This window comes from Barbus barbus, assembly GCF_936440315.1.
Source record: "Barbus barbus genome assembly, chromosome: 13".
In the NCBI taxonomy this organism is placed as follows: Eukaryota; Metazoa; Chordata; class Actinopteri; order Cypriniformes; family Cyprinidae; genus Barbus; species Barbus barbus.
This window is the reverse complement of record NC_136741.1, coordinates 22,602,929-22,621,246: the sequence shown is the minus strand read 5'-3', so window position 1 is coordinate 22,621,246 and position 18,318 is coordinate 22,602,929. Positions and strand designations below refer to the sequence as shown.

General features: G+C 37.4%; 2 protein-coding genes across 6 annotated transcripts in view; both read left to right on the top strand.

Annotated features, from left to right (window-relative positions):
• The first annotated feature begins 1,917 nt into the window (after window positions 1-1,917).
• On the top strand, window positions 1,918-14,132 carry LOC306879012 (cyclic AMP-dependent transcription factor ATF-7-like). Of its 5 annotated transcripts, none has more exons than XM_079431671.1 (12): window positions 1,918-2,110; window positions 3,432-3,507; window positions 3,887-3,983; window positions 4,646-4,776; window positions 4,880-5,038; window positions 5,144-5,298; window positions 5,555-5,648; window positions 8,524-8,643; window positions 8,827-8,922; window positions 9,146-9,334; window positions 11,311-11,413; window positions 11,518-13,758. In XM_079431671.1, exons 2-12 carry the CDS (start codon window positions 3,460-3,462, stop codon window positions 11,703-11,705), a joined length of 1,380 nt encoding a protein of 459 aa, XP_079287797.1. In that variant the 5' UTR covers window positions 1,918-2,110; window positions 3,432-3,459; the 3' UTR covers window positions 11,706-13,758. The 5 variants fall into 5 exon arrangements, with proteins under 5 accessions (XP_079287797.1, XP_079287799.1, XP_079287798.1 ...); XM_079431670.1 differs by having other exon boundaries at window positions 2,031-2,110; window positions 11,311-11,422; window positions 11,518-13,745; XM_079431673.1 differs by lacking the exon at window positions 8,827-8,922 and having other exon boundaries at window positions 2,013-2,110; window positions 11,518-14,132.
• A 410-nt stretch (window positions 14,133-14,542) lies between these two features.
• The window catches only part of LOC306879013 (disco-interacting protein 2 homolog B-A-like), a 39,978-nt gene continuing 36,202 nt past the window's right edge, over window positions 14,543-18,318 (top strand). Inside the window, exon 1 of the mRNA XM_079431675.1 lies at window positions 14,543-14,743. Coding sequence (XP_079287801.1) covers window positions 14,659-14,743 — 85 coding nt within the window. The 5' untranslated portion in view covers window positions 14,543-14,658. The remainder of the gene's footprint in view (window positions 14,744-18,318) is intronic.

The following is an 18,318-nucleotide window of genomic DNA, read 5'->3' as shown; positions in this document are numbered from 1 at the left end:
GGAGCGCTGATGACGACACAGCTGTTTCACGATTGGCCAAATTCACCACATGACAACAACGACGTGTATTTCGGGTTTATTCTGACAACTTCAGTCCCACTAATGCTCATATACGGACTTAATTAAATTAACTTTTCATGTCATCTTCATCTCGTAAGTCATGTTTATTAAAAGATTACAATTATTTTTACTGCAATCACTTTTTTGTTAATTCGTATAGCATAGGTTTATTTTGGACCTTTTTCATACAGACCCTTTACAGTATTAAGCTGCATAACCTATTTAGATAATAATTTTGTTATGGAATAAATCAAATGTCAATCTTACAGACTTTTAATATAATGTGGTCATCATGGATTCTGATTGATACTAATTGTCTAGTTGCTGGGTTCATCCATCTTCACTTGCATGTGATTACTGCCAACAACTCTGGCTGGATGTCAACTTAATACAACATTCAGATCACTTTCATAAGCTGGTATAAATCATAATAGAAAGGCAAATAAATTGGGCTTATCCGTAGGCCTGTTCATGGTGTTCACGTATGAATGTCTTACTAAAATGTGCTTACCTAACTGGAGAAATAGTAAAATAAGTAAACAAATATGTAACATCCTAATTCTTTTATCTGTAATGAAAACCACATTTAGTACATACAATTATTATCTTCATAGATTGTTTTTATTAAGTTGCAGTAGCAAAAACACACGTAATGAATCATACTGCACAAGTCAAATTTTCAATATGTTCTGTTTATTTACTTAAAACTTGTTTCTGTCGTGATGACACCCTTTCAAAATATTACATACATCTTAAAGGTTTATTAAAACAATATTTATTACATTGAACCTTTACTCACTTTCGTTGCTCATTGTGCTCAATTTCATACAACAATAACGGCATTTCTATAGCTTCCAGTTCGTCTGCAATAAAGCAAGCAAACGCCACGTGATCTGCCATGACTGAGGTAGATGCAGCAAACTACGAGAGCCCCGAAGTGTCCGACTTGACGACTCCGTTTTCAACTCCGCCCCTGACTGCAAGCGGCTACTCTCGCTGACCACCGTCTGTAGCCGTGCTTCAAGTCGAACGCACCTAGTGTCGCAGCAAAGGGTCTGAATACTTAGGACCATGTGATATTTCAGTTTTTCTTTTTTAATAAATCTGCAAAAATGTCAACAATTCTGTGTTTTTCTGTCAATATGAGGTGCTGTGTGTACATTAATGGGGGAAAAAAATGAACTTAAATGATTTTAGCAAATGGCTGCAATATAACAAAGAGTGAAAAATTTAAGGGGGTCTGAATACTTTCCGTACCCACTGTATATATATTAGCAATAGCAGTTTCTCTTAACCAAATATTAAATGATCCTGAGTGTTTCAACACACACAAAACAAAAGTAATACATTTTGTATTATAAAACCCTTGTGACTTTCTTTACCTGTCGCAAAATGGTATTTAATTGAATACAAAGTGATTAAGTAAAATCTCTTGTCATTAATCATTAGTAAGTTGGGGGAAAATCCTCTTTATTGGGATTTTATTTGATTGGGCCTAAACTGTGACATCCATATGGAATACTTATTATTTTGCGCGGTTTTTTTTTTTTTTATTATTATTTTTCAACCCTCAACTGGGACATTATGCAGTAATCGGTCACAATGAATAAATTGCATCGCACTGAATTGAAAATGTGAAAATTTGATTGCAATTCTTTACTGATTTGAATAATTTAAAGATAAGTCCAGAGTTCATGGTTATCATTCTGATATCATTATATTAAAAAAAAAAAGCTACAAGGGTTTTAAGAATTTTTTTTTCGTCTCTAATATACCAGTTTTCATTTGGTGCGTTAGGTGTGCAGCACAGAGAATTTTTTTTTTATTACATTTTTTATTTTTTTTATTTTTTGTGCAGCACAGAGATGAGTAAACTAGAGCACCGGATTTTTCATCACGGCTCCAAATCTGTTACGTAACGACTTAAATCTGGTTTTGTGTATTACCTCAACATATCGCGAGATTTACATATTGTGAGCAAGCTGGATGAAGGAGTTCCAAAGGTGGGAACGCGGAGAGAGAGGGAACGAGCGAGAGAGGGAGGAGCAGGGTAAGTTTGTAAACACTGAAACCTTTGGCTGATGAATAGGTGACACGCAACACATTTGGATTATCTGATGCATTGCAATTAGTGACTTCAAGTGTAGCGGCACTGGTCGCGCGAATGGTGGAGGTGTCATGTGCACCGTGTGTACACTGCACGAGCCGCGACACAATTAGAAGACTCCCATTATAACCATCGATTATAATCTAAGGTGCTGGCATTGCAGCGTCGTTTAATAAATAATGGGAGTGTTCTTGTTTTGCCTCTTCGCGTCGCTCGCTTGCAGTGTAAATGGGGTGTTACAGCTTGTTGGCTCATGTGTGGTTAGCATTAGCCTGTTAGCTTTAGTGATGGGAAGTCCAACTCGTTTCCGTGAATCGGTTCTTTTGGAGAGTTAAAAAAAACTCGGCAAAATGATTCAGATATTACGTACGCTACCACGTAATTGCGTCATCTCGTGGTCACAGATTTGTCAACTTTTTGATATTAATAATAATTAATATCAGTTTTTATTATAAAGTAATAATGTCTTGTTTCAGTTTATTTAAAACAGCCTTATTGAACATTAAATATTTCTACAACATTCTACCGTTTTTGCATTTGTTGGTAAAGCTGCTATGCAATCACGTCGTAAATGTATCTACAATATATTTGAATTGTATCATTAAAGTAATTTTACGTTTTGGTTAACTTCAAATGCTCTTACTGTCAGTCAGATTCGTGGACGAATCATTCGGACTGGTTTTGTGAACCGGTTCAGCCAAAAGATCCGACTCAAAAGAACGATTCGTTCACGAATCGGACATCGCTAAGTAAGAACCGTTTAAACGAAACACAAATCCTCCGACACGTTATCGTTTCGTTAAAACGGTTGTTATGGCTTTATTGCATACTAGTGTGGAGTAATTTTTATTGTGTAGATAATTCTGGAATGGTTTACAGAGGAAACGCATGCTAGCTAGCGGTATGTGTTGGTGTGATAAAGCTATGGGTTGAAGCGGGTTTAATTTAGCGGAAATGTTCTTCAAACAGGGATGATCTCAGACAATAGTCAAATGAAAGCATCTTATCATGTAATCATCATGCACATTAGGCAATCAGTTGAACCCAGCAGGCCTCTCTGCTGCAATGAAGTCTGGGTTCATCTGTCAAGAGACTGTGCAACATTTCAAATGCAAAGTTTGGCAGGAATTCTTTTAAATAGGGGTTTATGGTCAGGTAACTGTTTAAAAAAAATTGAGATGAAACGAATAGTATTGAGTTTTTTTTTTTAAAGTCTGGTGTCTCATCAGATCAATCATAACTATTATTTCTGGATGGTGTTTAGAAGTGACACAGGAAGTAGTTGATCTAAAATGGGAGACGATCGACCTTTTGTCTGCACTGCCCCAGGCTGTGGACAGGTAAGAGCTATTTTCTTGCATTATTACTCTTAAATTCTCCTTTTTATGCCGGCCCTGTCCTTCTGCATAAGGTGCATAATAAGGTATAAGGATCTTTATGGCCCTTAATCTTGGGGCCAGAAGCAGATTGTTGCCCTAAACTTTTATTCTAAAATCACACCAGCTGTTTTAATCCCTGCTTCCACTGAGCAACTGTAAGAGGCTCCCATAGCACTGCATAACTGGATAACACAAGCCGTCATCAAAACAACAGATGGCCTGATATCATCCACTGTCTCTCTGTTTCTAGCTTCCATCTGATCTGAATTAGGATGGGACGCAAATTGACTGAAAACTTTGCAGTTTGTTAATGCATGTGTCTCTGTTTCTCTCATGTCAGAGGTTCACCAATGAGGACCATTTGGCAGTGCACAAACATAAGCATGAGATGACGCTGAAGTTCGGGCAAGCTAGAACAGACACGGTTATCATAGCAGGTTTGTGTCCCCTCATAGATGAATTTGTCATCAGTGCTTGTGTTGAAGCCTGTTTACAGCAAGAATAATAATAATGTGTTTATTATAAGCGCACGCTGAAGTTATGTCCTCTAATGTTTTAAATGTTTGAGACCTTTAAAGTCAGGTAGATTCTGATTGGCTGTCAGTGCTTTATCAAAAAATCATTCTTGAAGTGATTCCAACAATATAGTTCCTTTGTGTCGTAACAGATAAGGCAGAATCCATTCTGCTTTAAAAGCACTTGAGCAATTAAAGTGTCAGATGACAGAAGAGTGCTGTTGTATTACATTTTTGACAAAAGTTTGATACAGTAGTTAGCCGCCTTTGACTGTTTGTATTTGTTGCTAATACTGTGTGTACTTGTTTAACTATACTTGTGAGGGCCAAAGGTCCTCACTTATATAGTGAAATAATATGACAACCCACTAGTGAGGACATTTTACTGGACCTCATTAGTTAAAAAGGCTTATGAGTTGGCCAGAGCATGTTTTGATGTGAATCTAGTGTTTTGCACGTTTCTGTGAGGGGTAGGTTTTGGGGGGATAGAAAATATCATTAACCTGGTAGAACATCAATTGAAGTCCATGCAATGTCCTCACTAATAGTCAAACAAACGTGTGGATGTGTGTTTGTGTGTGCAGATCAGACACCCACTCCCACCCGATTTCTTAAGAATTGTGAGGAGGTGGGTTTGTTTAGTGAGCTGGCAGGCTCCTTTGAGCAAGATCTCCGCAAAACACAGGAGGAGGAGGAGAGGAGAATTAAGGGCATGGTAAGATTTCAAATATGGAAAGTGTGCACTATTAAAAGGTTATCAATTATATGCTCTGTTTGACACAATTTCTTTAATGAATTTAATATCTTGAACCTCAAAGCTTGCAGCTCTACAGACACCTACAGAGGTTAAAGAGAGAGAGGGGCCTCTTGAGATTGACTCCTCCCCTCCAGACAGCCCAGACTCCGCCTCCAGCATGACAAACAGCAAAGATGCAGTTGTAATGGCAAAAGAGCCTATTGCTATTAGGAAAGCCAAGGTGATTTAAATTTTGGGGCTAGATTGATTACATTATTTAAAGTTTATTTTATTTATTTATTTACAAGTGCTGCATATAAAATTGTCATGTATCTGACTTTTACAGGATGTTCCTCCACAAACTGCAGCAAGTTCCACCCCTACACCAACCATAGTGCGCCCCGGCTCACTCCCACTTCACCAAGGATTCGACGTCATGAACCCAACTCAGCCCTCTCCCACCTCTGTTATCACCAGGACCCCTCCGTCAAACAGACTCAGGTACAAATACTCTCGTGCAGAGGGTACTTCATGTCTAAAAGCCTTTTTTATGCATTGTAGCTGTTGATCCAACAAAATGAAATCACATGCCTGACTTTGTGATAGGTTGTGTTCATCCTGTGAAGCATATTCACTCCTCCGAGTTGAAACTTCTTTTTTTAATTGCATGAGTCATTTCAGTGTTGTTCACACCTCTGCTTCCTCACTCTGCATGAGGAAAAATGTCCTAAAATAGTATCTCTATGACTCTTTTCAGCTCTCCGTCTGGTTCTTTTCCCATGCTGATGCAGCTTGCAAATGGTCAGACTTTTCCTCTGCTGCCCAGTCCAGGGCAGACTTCAGTCATATCGGTATGAGCTCTCACACATGTGCTCATTATGGGATGAGTCAGGGTTGTCAGTTATCCATTCTCCATCTAACTAGTCAGAATTAGTGAGGTCAGCTAGTTAATGTGTTTTATTTGTAATATTATTACAATTAGTATTAATCTTATTAGTGCTGGTGCTTTAAGGAGGTTGAATTAAGACACAAATTTTGGACACAAAATTCAAGCTAAAAGTGTGCAGTGCAGTTAAACTCTCTCTGATGATTTGCATCCTTAAATTCTTTCCTTTTAAATCATTGCCACTACAGCCAAGAAAAACATTGGCTTTGCAGTTAATTCATTGTCTTCAACAGTAAATTTCAAGACAATTACTCTCAAACTTCAAAATACCTTCTGTAAGCAATGTTCCTTTTTTTACAATTTTTAGGTCTCTTTTTATTTTATAGTATTTTATAGTATTAATTTTATAGTATTTATTCATATTTTGTTTGGGCTTTTTTATATTGTCACTTTTTCTTAGTTTTTTATATTTAGCATTTTTTACTTTTAGTCATTTTAATATTTAATTTAGAATTGATTTAATCCTATTTTATTTTTATTTAGTCACCAGGATAACATTTCTAATATATCTTCAACAAATACTTATATCACATTATTTCAGTTAACAGTAGTTAACAGCAAGACGTTATTTAGCTCAAGTATTTGTAGAATATCTGTTACGCTTATGGAGGAATGTGTTCTTGCACAGTTTTTTCCAACTTCTTGCACCATCAGCATGTCAAGTTAAAAATAGTTCAAAATTTATGCATTCCACTGCACTCTGTCCAGCTGTTTTTTTAATGCAAGAAAACATCCAATGTGTTGAACATAAAATCAGTCGTTTTAATTATACAAATTGTCTTAAAGGGGTCATTGGATGCAAAATTCACTTTACAAGTTGTTTGAACATAAATGTGTCTTGGAAGTGTGTGTACACATCCATCCTATAATGATAAAAATCCACCCAGTGTTTTTTTTTTTAAATCGCTATTTTAAAATCCTCTTTCTCAAATCCGGCTGTTCTGAGATTCCTGTCAGAATGATGTAGTTCTGTACAGGCCCCTCCCACGATAGTTGATTGACAAGGCCGTCTTACCTTAGACCCGCCCTGAGTGAGCTGAAAGCTGTCCGCCATTGTGTCGACTCCGGTGCAGGGGAAGACGAGATGTCTCAGATTAAGCGATTGAGGCGTTTTGTTGTTGGATGTAATAATGAATATAATAGTCGTCATTTACTCCGGACATCTGAGCCGCTGAAAACGCAGAGGATTTGTTACATTTACTTTGAATGCACCGATCCCCGATCTACATAAATGCATCTATATTTGGCCAAATCATTCGTGATCCAGCTTTAACTACACGAAGTGAGTATAAGGGTTTTTATGAATCTTTGCAAATCGCCTTTCCTAATAATGTACCAGTAAGCCAGTTATGCGGCTGAAGTTTAGTATGCTCCATAGTAGAGTTGGGCGATGTCTACCAAATTAGAATCGGACGATGTCTACAGTGAAACATCGTGATGGACGATGACATCGTGGGTCGGGGTTAGGGATGTCCCTGAAGCGTGAATCCGTATGCAGAAAGGCACAGAAAACAAATAACGTGTTCTACAGAGCCACTAAAGGGACATTAGCCACTAGCTAGCGGTTGCCCGTTACGTTACAGCACATGAAAAGTTACTTACCAGACACAGAGTTAGGAGAGATGACTGATAGGACAATGGCAAATGATTTGCAGATACTGAGCACCACTGACAAATATCTAATCTTGTAAAATGTGTGGCAAGGACTACAGCTCCGTAGTATAGAGTCAGTGTGATCGCGAATCTTGAAGGTGAAAGTGAAATGAGAGTGCGCATTTGAAAGCGGTTTCAATACCCTGCATATTAGTAACGGCTCCCTGATGCCCGCAAATTTATATACAATGTAATTACCCAACGATTTAATTGCGAGAGAAAGTATTGAAATATATATCCTCCCATTTTGTAGGCTATTTATTCCCTTTAGGGGTTCCGTAGTACACTTAATTTCCTTTACAAACATGGCATTGGGATGTGGCGGATTGCGGAAGAGGGGGTGGGGGGGAAGGAATCACGATGTCGGCTCAACATTGCGATGTCTGTCAGCCATCGGCGATGGACAATGGCATCGTCTATCGGCCCAACCCTACTCCATAGATACATATTCCTAGATTCCTCATTATCTACTGTTTCTATGGGCCGTGATATATAAGCCATCCGCCATTTTTGGAACGGTCTGTGAATCTTTGAGTGCATTGACTGTGTGGGTTTACAACAGCAAGTTATACGCTTGTATATCTTTGAATATTCATCGATTATTATGGTGAATGCGAGATGGCTGACGCGTCAACGGATCTGAAGTGGTTGAATAGGGAATCTACACACATCTATGGTCTGCTCGTCACTCCACGGAAGAGAGCGGTGGAGTCAGCATACCTCACTAGGGTTTAAAGCAACATTGACTATAATAGCATGCACTTTTACAGGGTGTAGAAGGTGTTTTTTTTACACTACCATTGAGAAATTTTAACCAAAGTATGTTATAGACTTTTCATTAAGACCCGAGAGAATCATTAACTTGTGTAAAATGGGCATCCGATGACCCCTTTAAAGACAACCGACTAAATGAATATGAAAGTATATAGTACTTCTCCACTTGTCAAAACCTCCCACAGACATTATTCTTAAATCAAAACAGTAGCGATTACTATTACCTTTACAGTGTCTGTGATGGCATTTTCAGCAGTATGACCCTCAAACCAAGCTCATATCTGTTTTGTATTTGTGTCTATGCTTTGTGTTTATAGTATGTTAAGCTTGTGTTGTTATGTGTGTATATATAGCTTGCCAGATCATCAAACCCAGTGCCCAATATCCCAGGGATTCCAGGCCCCTCTATTGGTGGGAGCAGCAGTGGCTCCTCCTCTCCGTCTGGATACAGTACACACTCTGATGCCAAGACGGTTAGAATGCGCACACATACACCCACGCTAGAACACACAGTGTTTACTTGGGTATAAATGCTTAACAATGGGCTTATTATGTAAGAATTAAATAACTAAAAAATGTAACACACAGGTTTTGAGCATTAAATTACATGTTGTGGTGTTTCCTTGTGTTTGTGTATGGGATCTGTCTCCATCTAGAGGCTAAAAGCAGCACTATCTCAGCAGAGTCCTATTGGACCAGCACCAATACAAAAAACAGATCAGACTGAGACCCTATCACCTGCTCAACCACAGGTGCTCACAGACATCTCATGTCTGTGTTACATTTATGCTAGTATTTGCCTGTTCTTTTTTAATAGGATTTGTGACGTAAACAAAAAGTTAAATTAATAGGTTAAATGGGATATCTTATAGTAAATAAGCTCAACTAAAGCATTGTATATCTGTATACACCATTTTACTGTTGTCATATGCTTAAGTTCACAATTTATTTGACAGCTCAAGCAATATTTTGCAGGTGTCCCCTGCTCCACCAAAAGGAGGGCGCAGACGACGAGGAGCAGATATTGAGCCAGATGAGCGCAGGCGCCGTTTTCTTGAACGGAACAGAGCTGCTGCTTCCCGTTGCCGGCAAAAACGGAAAGTGTGGGTCAATGCCCTGGAGAAGCGCGCTGAGGAGTTAGCTACTTCAAACGTCACGCTCACGGTGACTCAGACAAATGATTTTGATTCATTATACAGAATTCATAATGTTGTTGAAATTTTCACTACTGTTTGGGGTCAGTAAGATTTAAAAAATAAAAAAATAGTACTTTTATTCAACAAGGATGCTTAAAATTTATCAGAAGCGACAGGAAAGAATTTTACATTGTTAAAAAATCTATGTCAGATAAATGCTGTTTTTTTATTTTCCTATTCATACAAGAATCCTGAGAAAAATGTATCACGGTTTTAAGCGGTACAACTGTTTTCAACATTGATATACACTCACAGGCCACTTTATTAGGTACACCTCTTTAATTGCTTGCTAACACAAATTGCTAATCAGCCAATCACATGGCAGCAACTCAATGCATTTAGGCATCTAGATGTGGTGAAGACTTGCTGAAGTTCAAACCGAGCATCAGAATGGAGAAGAAAGGGGATTGAAGTGACTTTTAATGTGGAATGGTTATTTGTGCCAGACGGACTGGTCCGAGTATTTCAAAAACTGCTGATCTACTGGGATTTTCACGCACAACCATCTCTAGGGTTTACAGAGAATGGTCCGAAAAAGAGAAAATATCCAGTGAGCGGCAGTTGTGTGGATGAAAATTCCTTGTTGATGTCAGAGGTCAGAGGAGAATGGGCAGACTGGTTATAGATGATAGAAAGGCAACAGTAACTCAAATAACCACTCGTTACAACCAAGGTGTGCAGAATACCATCTCTGAACGCACAACACGTCGAACCCTGAAGCAGATGGGCTACAGCAGCAGAAGACCACACCGGGGGCCGCTCCTGTCAGCTATGAACAGGAAACGGAGGCTACAATTCGCACAGGCTCACCAAAATTGGACAATAGAAGATTGGAAAAACGTTGCCTGGTCTGATGAGTCTCGAATTCTGCTGCAACATTCAGATAGTAGGGTCAGAATTTGGCGTAAAGAACATGAAAGCATGGATCCATCCTGCCTTGTCTCAACAGTTCAAGCTGGTGGTGGTGGTGTAATGGTGTGGGGGATATTTTCTTGGCACACTTTGGGCCCCTTAGTACCAATTGAGCATCGTTTAAACGCCACAGCCTACCTGAGTATTGTTGCTGACCATGTCCATCCCATTATGTCTACAGTGTACCCATCGTCTGATGGCTACTCCCAGCAGGATAATGCACCATGTCACAAAGCTCAAATCATCTCAGACTGGTTTCTTGAACATGACAATGAGTTCACTTTACTGAAATGGCCACAGTAACCAGATCTCAATCCAATAGAGCACATTTGGGATGTGGTGGAACGGGAGATTCGCATCATGGATGTGCAGCTGACAAATCTGCAGCAACTGCGTGAAGCTATCATGTCAATATGGACCAAAATCTCTGAGGAATGTTTCCAACACCTTGTTGAATCTATGCCACGAAGAATTAAGGCAGTTGTGAAGGCAAAAGGGGGTCCAAACCGATACTTGCAAGGTGTGCCTAATAAAGTGGCCAGTGAGTGTATAATGTCATAGAATGTTAGAATAAGAAATGTTTCTTGAGCACTAAATCAGCATATTGGAATGGTTTCTGAAGGATCATGTGACACTGAAGACTGGAATAATGGCTGCTGAAAATTCAGAATATTTATAAAATATGTTCAAATATAAAACAGATATTTTAAATTCTAATGATACTTTACAATTTCACTGTTTTTACTGTATTTTTGATCAAATAAATGCAGAATTGGTGAGCACGAGAGATCTCTTTTAAAAACATTACAAAATCTTACTAACCCCAAATTGTGGAACAGTATATTTGTATTTTTGGTCACGCCATTGGTTGAGCCAGTGTTGCTGTGTCCAGCTGATCAGGCACTTTATCGGTTAATACACTTATTAATGGCTTTCTTCTTGTTGTCTCTGCATATTAAGCAGAAATGCTAAATCCAAAAATGCCACTTTGATAAGACTTCCTTGACACAGTCGTGTAAATGTGCTTGACAGAGTGAAGTTTCTTTGCTGAGGACTGAAGTGACACGTCTGAAGGAGCTGCTGTTGGCCCATAAGGACTGCCCTGTTACTGCCATGCAGAAAAAAGCATATCTCGGTAGATCATGTATTAATCATCCTTCACATCCCACATGGCCAACATATTTTCTTTATTTGTCCGAAATTCCTTATACGTAACATTCATACTTTCTCTCCCTTCAGCTGCAGGAGTGGATGAGAGTTCAGTGTCGGCGTTGGTGATGCCCGTGTCGGTACCGGCTCCGGTGTCGGTTAACGGTCTGAGCGTGCGTGCGGCAGAGGCTGTTGCTGTTTTAGCGGGAATGGGCTCGGGCCAGTGGAGTAACGCAGCTGGAGATGCTTCATCCCAATCGCAGCCCACATCCAGATGATGAGCATGTCATTCAGCCATTGGGAACTAAATATACTTTCAAAGGAGCGAATCCCCCTTTTCCCCTCAAAACTGTCAGTCCTGGTGTGTTTGTAAATGCTCTCATGTGACAAATGGGAACCAATGTTACCACGCTCTGACCACACCCTGCTCACCCGTAGCGTATCACAGACTCTCCCCGGGCTTAGTAGAGACATCATAGGACGCCCCTGTCAGACTGCATAGACTAGGAAGCACTGCAGTGGAAATGAAGTCTCTTCTGTCATCTCTATAAAATACACCTTTACATATACTTGTATAGATCTTCTCACTAATGCATTGAGTTGATATTTGTCTCGTTTGCAGGTATTTTTAATTATTTAGCATTTTATTCAATGGTTTTTCTAATATAATGATTCGTTGCATGATTCTGGCCACATTAGAAAGACGATTACTACACTATGCAGATAAGTTTAACACCTTCTTTCTCTCTTGGTGACGCTATCTCACACATACTCGCTTTTTTCCATTTCTCCCAGTTTCCATTTCTCTCTCTTCCTATCTTCTCTTAATTTTATTATTGTATCTAAAGTAACAGGTCCGTGCTTCTGTGGCTGTTTTGGTGGAGATCGTGTCTCACACATTAGCGTAACCTGACGCCGCAGAATGGACTCGCAAAAGCTTAAGAATGGAGAGAAAATATATTTTTATATTTGAATATCGTTATTGGTTTGTCTGCATAACGGGTAGCGTAACCACGTGGACACGTTTTAGATCAGTATGATTATGATATGCTCTGCTGAATTATAGGTATCTTTAACCAAAATACATAAATCCTTTTGCATTAGAGGTTAGACCCCAAAGTTGAAGTGCATCTGGTCTCATAACAGGGAACACGCACACAAAAACTCACGCGTAATGACTTGTGCTTGCGTTTTGTGAATGTACAGTAGTTAACTAACCCGGCTATGAATGTGAAGTCTTGTTTCAGAATAGTTGAAATGCTTTTGCATAAGTGACGGGATGGTGTTATAGAAATAAAACATTATTATTTCTTTGTTGGGGCCCGAAAGACTCACATTTGGCCACCCTGAATGAATTTCATCTGGTGCGCATAACTTACACATAATTTATTGAGTTGTATTCCATTAAACAGTTCATGCTTGATCACTTTTTTTAAAATAGGATAATCTGTGTTCGTTTAAACTTGGCTTTTATATTAAAATTCAGCGTTGAATGTTTTTTTATATATATTTTTTTTTATTTAAATACAAGATAATTTCTGCCACATAAAAAAGAAAACAAGCAGTGATAAATTGTCTATAATATAAAAGTAAAAAAAATATGAGATACGGAGTCAAAATTAATGCATAAAAAGTCATTGAAAAAACTGAAACTTAACAGAGAAAATGAAGTTTTTGAATAACAATGACTTTTTGTCAAACATAAATTTTCATGTTATTATAACTTATCTCATAATTATGATTTACCACAGCATACATTTTCTTATGTAGAGGAAATTGGCATCATATTTCTTCTCATAATGTGTTTTGATAAGATGATGTGTGATTATCTTTTTTTTTTTTTTTTTTTCTCCACTGATCCAATCTGCCATATCAGTTTCAGTCACTGACCTTTCCTTGCATCTGGATTTATCTTATTTGGATGTAGAACATACTGCTATCCACAGTGTGTATAACTCACTGATCCCAAATTGTATAATGTGTAAGTGAAGCCCTTAAACTAGAGCTGTAAATATGAAATGAGTGTCGACGTACAAACATTGCTTACTATATGATATTGACTAGCTGAAACAGTCCTTAAGATATGTTATAATTAAACATCGGAACTCTAGCCTCTTGTGCATTCAGTGAGATGCATTGAGCTGGTTTTCTGCAATATTTATCATCTTGCTTTGAAGTTGATCTATTCCTCTGTGTATATAGAGGTGGTACGGTTGGATTGGTGTGTGTGACTGCTCTGTGTGTATGGATTAGCTTGAATGAGGTGCATATGCATTGTGTTGTTCATCAGTGTGTGTGATATATTATAAACAATACAAACCTTGTACATTGCCCGTGTATTAATTAATATTTACAATGATATGTACACAAGTAGGACATGTTCCTTGGTTTAAAAAATATCTTTGTAAAAATGTAACCTAATTTTACAGGGAATATTGTAAGTGTAACAGAAACAACCTGTTAATTGGTTAATAATATACATTAAAAAAACTGATAGACTTAATGAGGCTTTGAGATTTTACAGTAAAATACTGTTACATGTATAGTTTCTAAGAGTGAAAAGAACTTGCAGAGAGAAAAAAAAGGAAATGATGTAAATTGACATTCCGAGAATTCCCTTTGTAACACTTTTGATGGCTTTTTCTTTTAAATAATTGTTTCTTTTAGTTTGTTGATATCCGTTATGAGTAAAAGTAGTGATCCAGTAACATGCCCTGATTGTGTAAATCACTTCGAACGAATAATCGACCCAAAATTCACCCACTTGTATTGCAAAATCTCTATATAATGTTTTCATTTTTTGACAGACTTAGTAGGCCTATGTTGTATGAAAAACAGCTTCTTCAAAACTTCTCCTTTTGTGTTTCACGAAAGAGGACAAGGATTTAGAAAGACGTAAAGGTGAGTAAATAACGACAGGATTTAACATTTTGGGGAAAAAACATTACTTTAACCATTGAAGCGTTTGAACTGAAGACATTGCATTAGATAAAGATTCTCTCTCGCCACACCAGAGGGAGCAAAACCGCCGCGGCTTCAGACTCGGACTCCTCATCCCGAGCTGGTCATGTGACTCTTCCCATCGGCTGGGATTTCTCTCTCGGCATGGCGGAGATGATGGAGCTTGGTCTGCTGTTTAACACCATTTGTTTTTGACTGTGAGGAGGACACGGGCATTTTTGTTGTCGTTAAACCGTTCTGCTCCTTCTCCCCTCCCGGTTTCGGGCCATAATGGCGGAGCGCGGTGTGGATGTGTCCGCTCTCCCCCAAGAGGTCCGGGAGCAGCTCGCTGAGCTGGACCTGGAGCTGTCGGAGGGTAAGCCTTTAAACAACAACGGCTCGTCCTTCCTTGTTTCAACGCGTGCATTTAGATGGACATGTACTGAATTGACAGGTTCAGTCTTGCATCCTCAATAAGAGCATCCACACACAGGCTCCGTGATGATGATGCCGCTCGCGGAAACATACTGACCTCTTTTTCTGCATCTCACTGGTTCAACGCCGCATTTATCCGCATTTTAAACGTCTGCTCCGCTTTGTTTTGCTCTTTAATTGTCCTGACATTACTCTAATATGTTTCCTTATTTACTGTTACATTGCGCAAAACAAAAAGTGAAGCGCGCTGGATGCATTTATGTGATTATTTACAGGCCACGGTTATTCTGCATATGTGTCTCTTCATACAGACTCCATCAACTAAGAAGTATTCAGTGTTAGTTGTATGTTTAATCTTTACTTAATCTTATAATGGAAAAAATATATAATACTGTTTACAACACAATAGCTTTTGTAATATTACACTATATATGGCTGTTATTATAATGGGTACTCTCTTTATGGGTAAACTATAATGGGCAAACTAACATTTATCCGAAGGCTTGATGCTTCATTAGTGAGTGTACTGCTTCACACATTGACAGTGCTATTAATAGACCTAAACAAATTTTTCCTGCGTAAACAATAAACACCCATATAAGATTCAATGAGAGGTCATGTATGGCAAGCCGTTTTAACATGTATTCCTTAGAATGAAAAGGTACATTTTTTAAATTTCAAGATTCAAGATTCAAGAGTTTTATTTGTCACATACACAATTATACAGAGTATAACCAGCAGTGAAATGTAGGTCAGGTCCGCTCCAAGGACAGTGCAATTATATAGAATACAAATATTATGAAGAAGTACAAACATAAAATAAAATAAGATAAGATAAAAAATATAAATATAAATGTGCAGGTCAGTATGTTGTTGACAAATAGTAATAAGAGGAATGTGCAAAAAATAATGTGCAAAAAGTTGTACAGGGTATTTGAATAGCAGCAATATGAGGTAGAGAAAAATTATGAATAGCTTATTGATATATGATATTTACATGGAGAAAAATTATTATTTCCTTACTGGTACTTATTTTTTACTTATTACTTGTAAGTAATCCAACAATGATTAGTATTTTTTAATTTCTCTAGTACTTGTGCATTAGATATTACCTATTCATTTGCAAATTTTTCCATTGAATTCCACAAAGGTCTATCATTTAGATAATAATAAATAATGTTAATGTATTCTAATCACATATCAGTATGTACTTTTCCCATTTTCAGTAGTACTATTAGGTATTAACAGTTATAACAGTAAACTGAAAATGTGAAGAAAATGCTAGGCACTATTGAATTGCATTTATACATTAAAATAAGTAATAGTAACATTGGCTCTATGGAATAAATGTTAAGACAGCTTGCCACAAGACATGTAAATCTCTGACAATGGAACTTGTCAACATAGAGTGGACCGGTGCATGTGAAACTTTTTCCAGGCCTTTGAATATATACCTTCAATATCATGCCCATAACATATAGGCTATATGCACATGTATAAAAGTCACATAAACAAACTGTTACTCTTTATTTAGGATTTTAAATATGTATGAATGGTGAGTCTATACCTCAGTTAATCAGAAATACACTGTAGAATTATAACACGTGTGTGTGTGTGTGTGTGTGTGGTTGTTTACATGTTGTGTGCAGATATTCTCAATGTGATTCATTGCAGAAGGGGCTTTGTTTGTTTGCGTGTGTGTTTAGTCATCCCTGTGTGTTATATAAGCCTTTCAGCAGTGGTGTATGAAAGATTCAGAAGAGCAAAACAATATCTTAAACAGCATTACCGAAATATAAAAAGAGATTCTCATTTATCTCTGCAACAGAGAATAGTTTGAAATAACAGCTGATCTACCATCAGTGCAACCTGCACTCATTCTCATTGTCTCCCACACAGCAAATCAAGAGAGCACCTGGAGGCAGATTACAAATGATGGGCTAGTTTGCTTTTGGCTTCACTTACTATTGTCGTGTGTTTTTGGATTTTTTGACAGTTGCGTACATCATCTTGTGTTCTGGCTGGTGTAGTTTTGCAAACACACACATGCTTATCTCTTTCTGTCTTTTATGTGTTTTTAATTTTCCAAAGGTTGGCTTCCTGAAGTATACGTTATATATATGTTTATGCATTAGCTAAGACTACGTATCTGTTTCTCAAAGCCCACAATGCAGTCCTGGCACGATTCACAGTCCCCACCTACAGTCCTCACTTTTTGGCTTTTAGACAGGCGATGCCTACTGCAGCATTAAAAATACAGTCAAAACTGACTAAGTAGCAAGGTTTGCTTTAGAGTAACTTTTGGCATGAATATGAGCATATGTTTAGCATCACATCCATATCGTCTTTCCTTTGCACTAATGACTGTATAGATGACAGCACAAAGAAAAGCTCACAATGAAAGACTCTTTCAGTCTTTGAAGGACCAGTTTCCAGCTCACTGCTCAAAGACCCTGCTTCCATGATTTTTGTTTGGGTTCAGACATAGTTGTAGTGTAGTTATGGCCATAGGTTTGACAACAATAGTTTATAGAGCTGCTGTTATTTCTAGCCTGCTGAGTTAATGTAGGCCTTTTATTGTTTTAATAGCAGAGTAATGTGTTATGACAATATTAACACATTTGTATGAATAGTAACAGTTGTCAGTATCAAAATAGTACTGTAAAATATGATGGAATTGGATATGTTACCATGGTAATGGCATGTTTTTTGGACATTGCACCCCACATGTGGCTAAGGATGGTATGAATGATTGATTTATAGAGTGTAATTCTCTCTGATACAGTATAATTCTCCCTCTCTAGGGTTGTGCATTTACTTCTTATTTTACTTCTGTAAAGTGACATTTTAAAGATACTCAACAACAAATGTGAGATTTTTAATTTTTTTTTTTTTAAATCTATCTTTTGTACAGAAATCTTAATTTTAATTAGGCTTTGTTATCAAAATATCCTTACAAATAAAATATACACATTTATAAAATATGTTTTGCAACACTTTCCCTGGGCCAGCAGAAAAAAAATGGTTATTATTATTGAGCCCTGTAAATTAAACAAAAAGTCGTAAATTGTAATTAAAATATCCTTACATATAATATCCATGATAAAAAGTTCTTAAAATAAAATAATAATAAATAAAAATGTACTTGCAAATAATATGTATACATTTAAAAAACTATTTAAGAAACATTTCTCTTGGAGCCAGCAGACAAAGCATTCTTTTTGTCAAGCCCTGTAAATTATACAACTAAATTATATAACTATTAAATTTAAATAAAAAATAACCTTACATATACAGTAACATCCATACATTTATAAATATGTAACTAAATATTGCTATATTTTCCCTGTGCCAATAGAGAAAAATTGTTGAACTCTGTAAATTATACAAATAGGCTTAATATTAAATACAAAATATCCTTGCATATAATATACATACATTTAAAATATGTTGCTAAAATTGCTACATTTCTACTGGGGCAGCAGACAAAACATTCTTATTGTCGAGTCCTGTAAA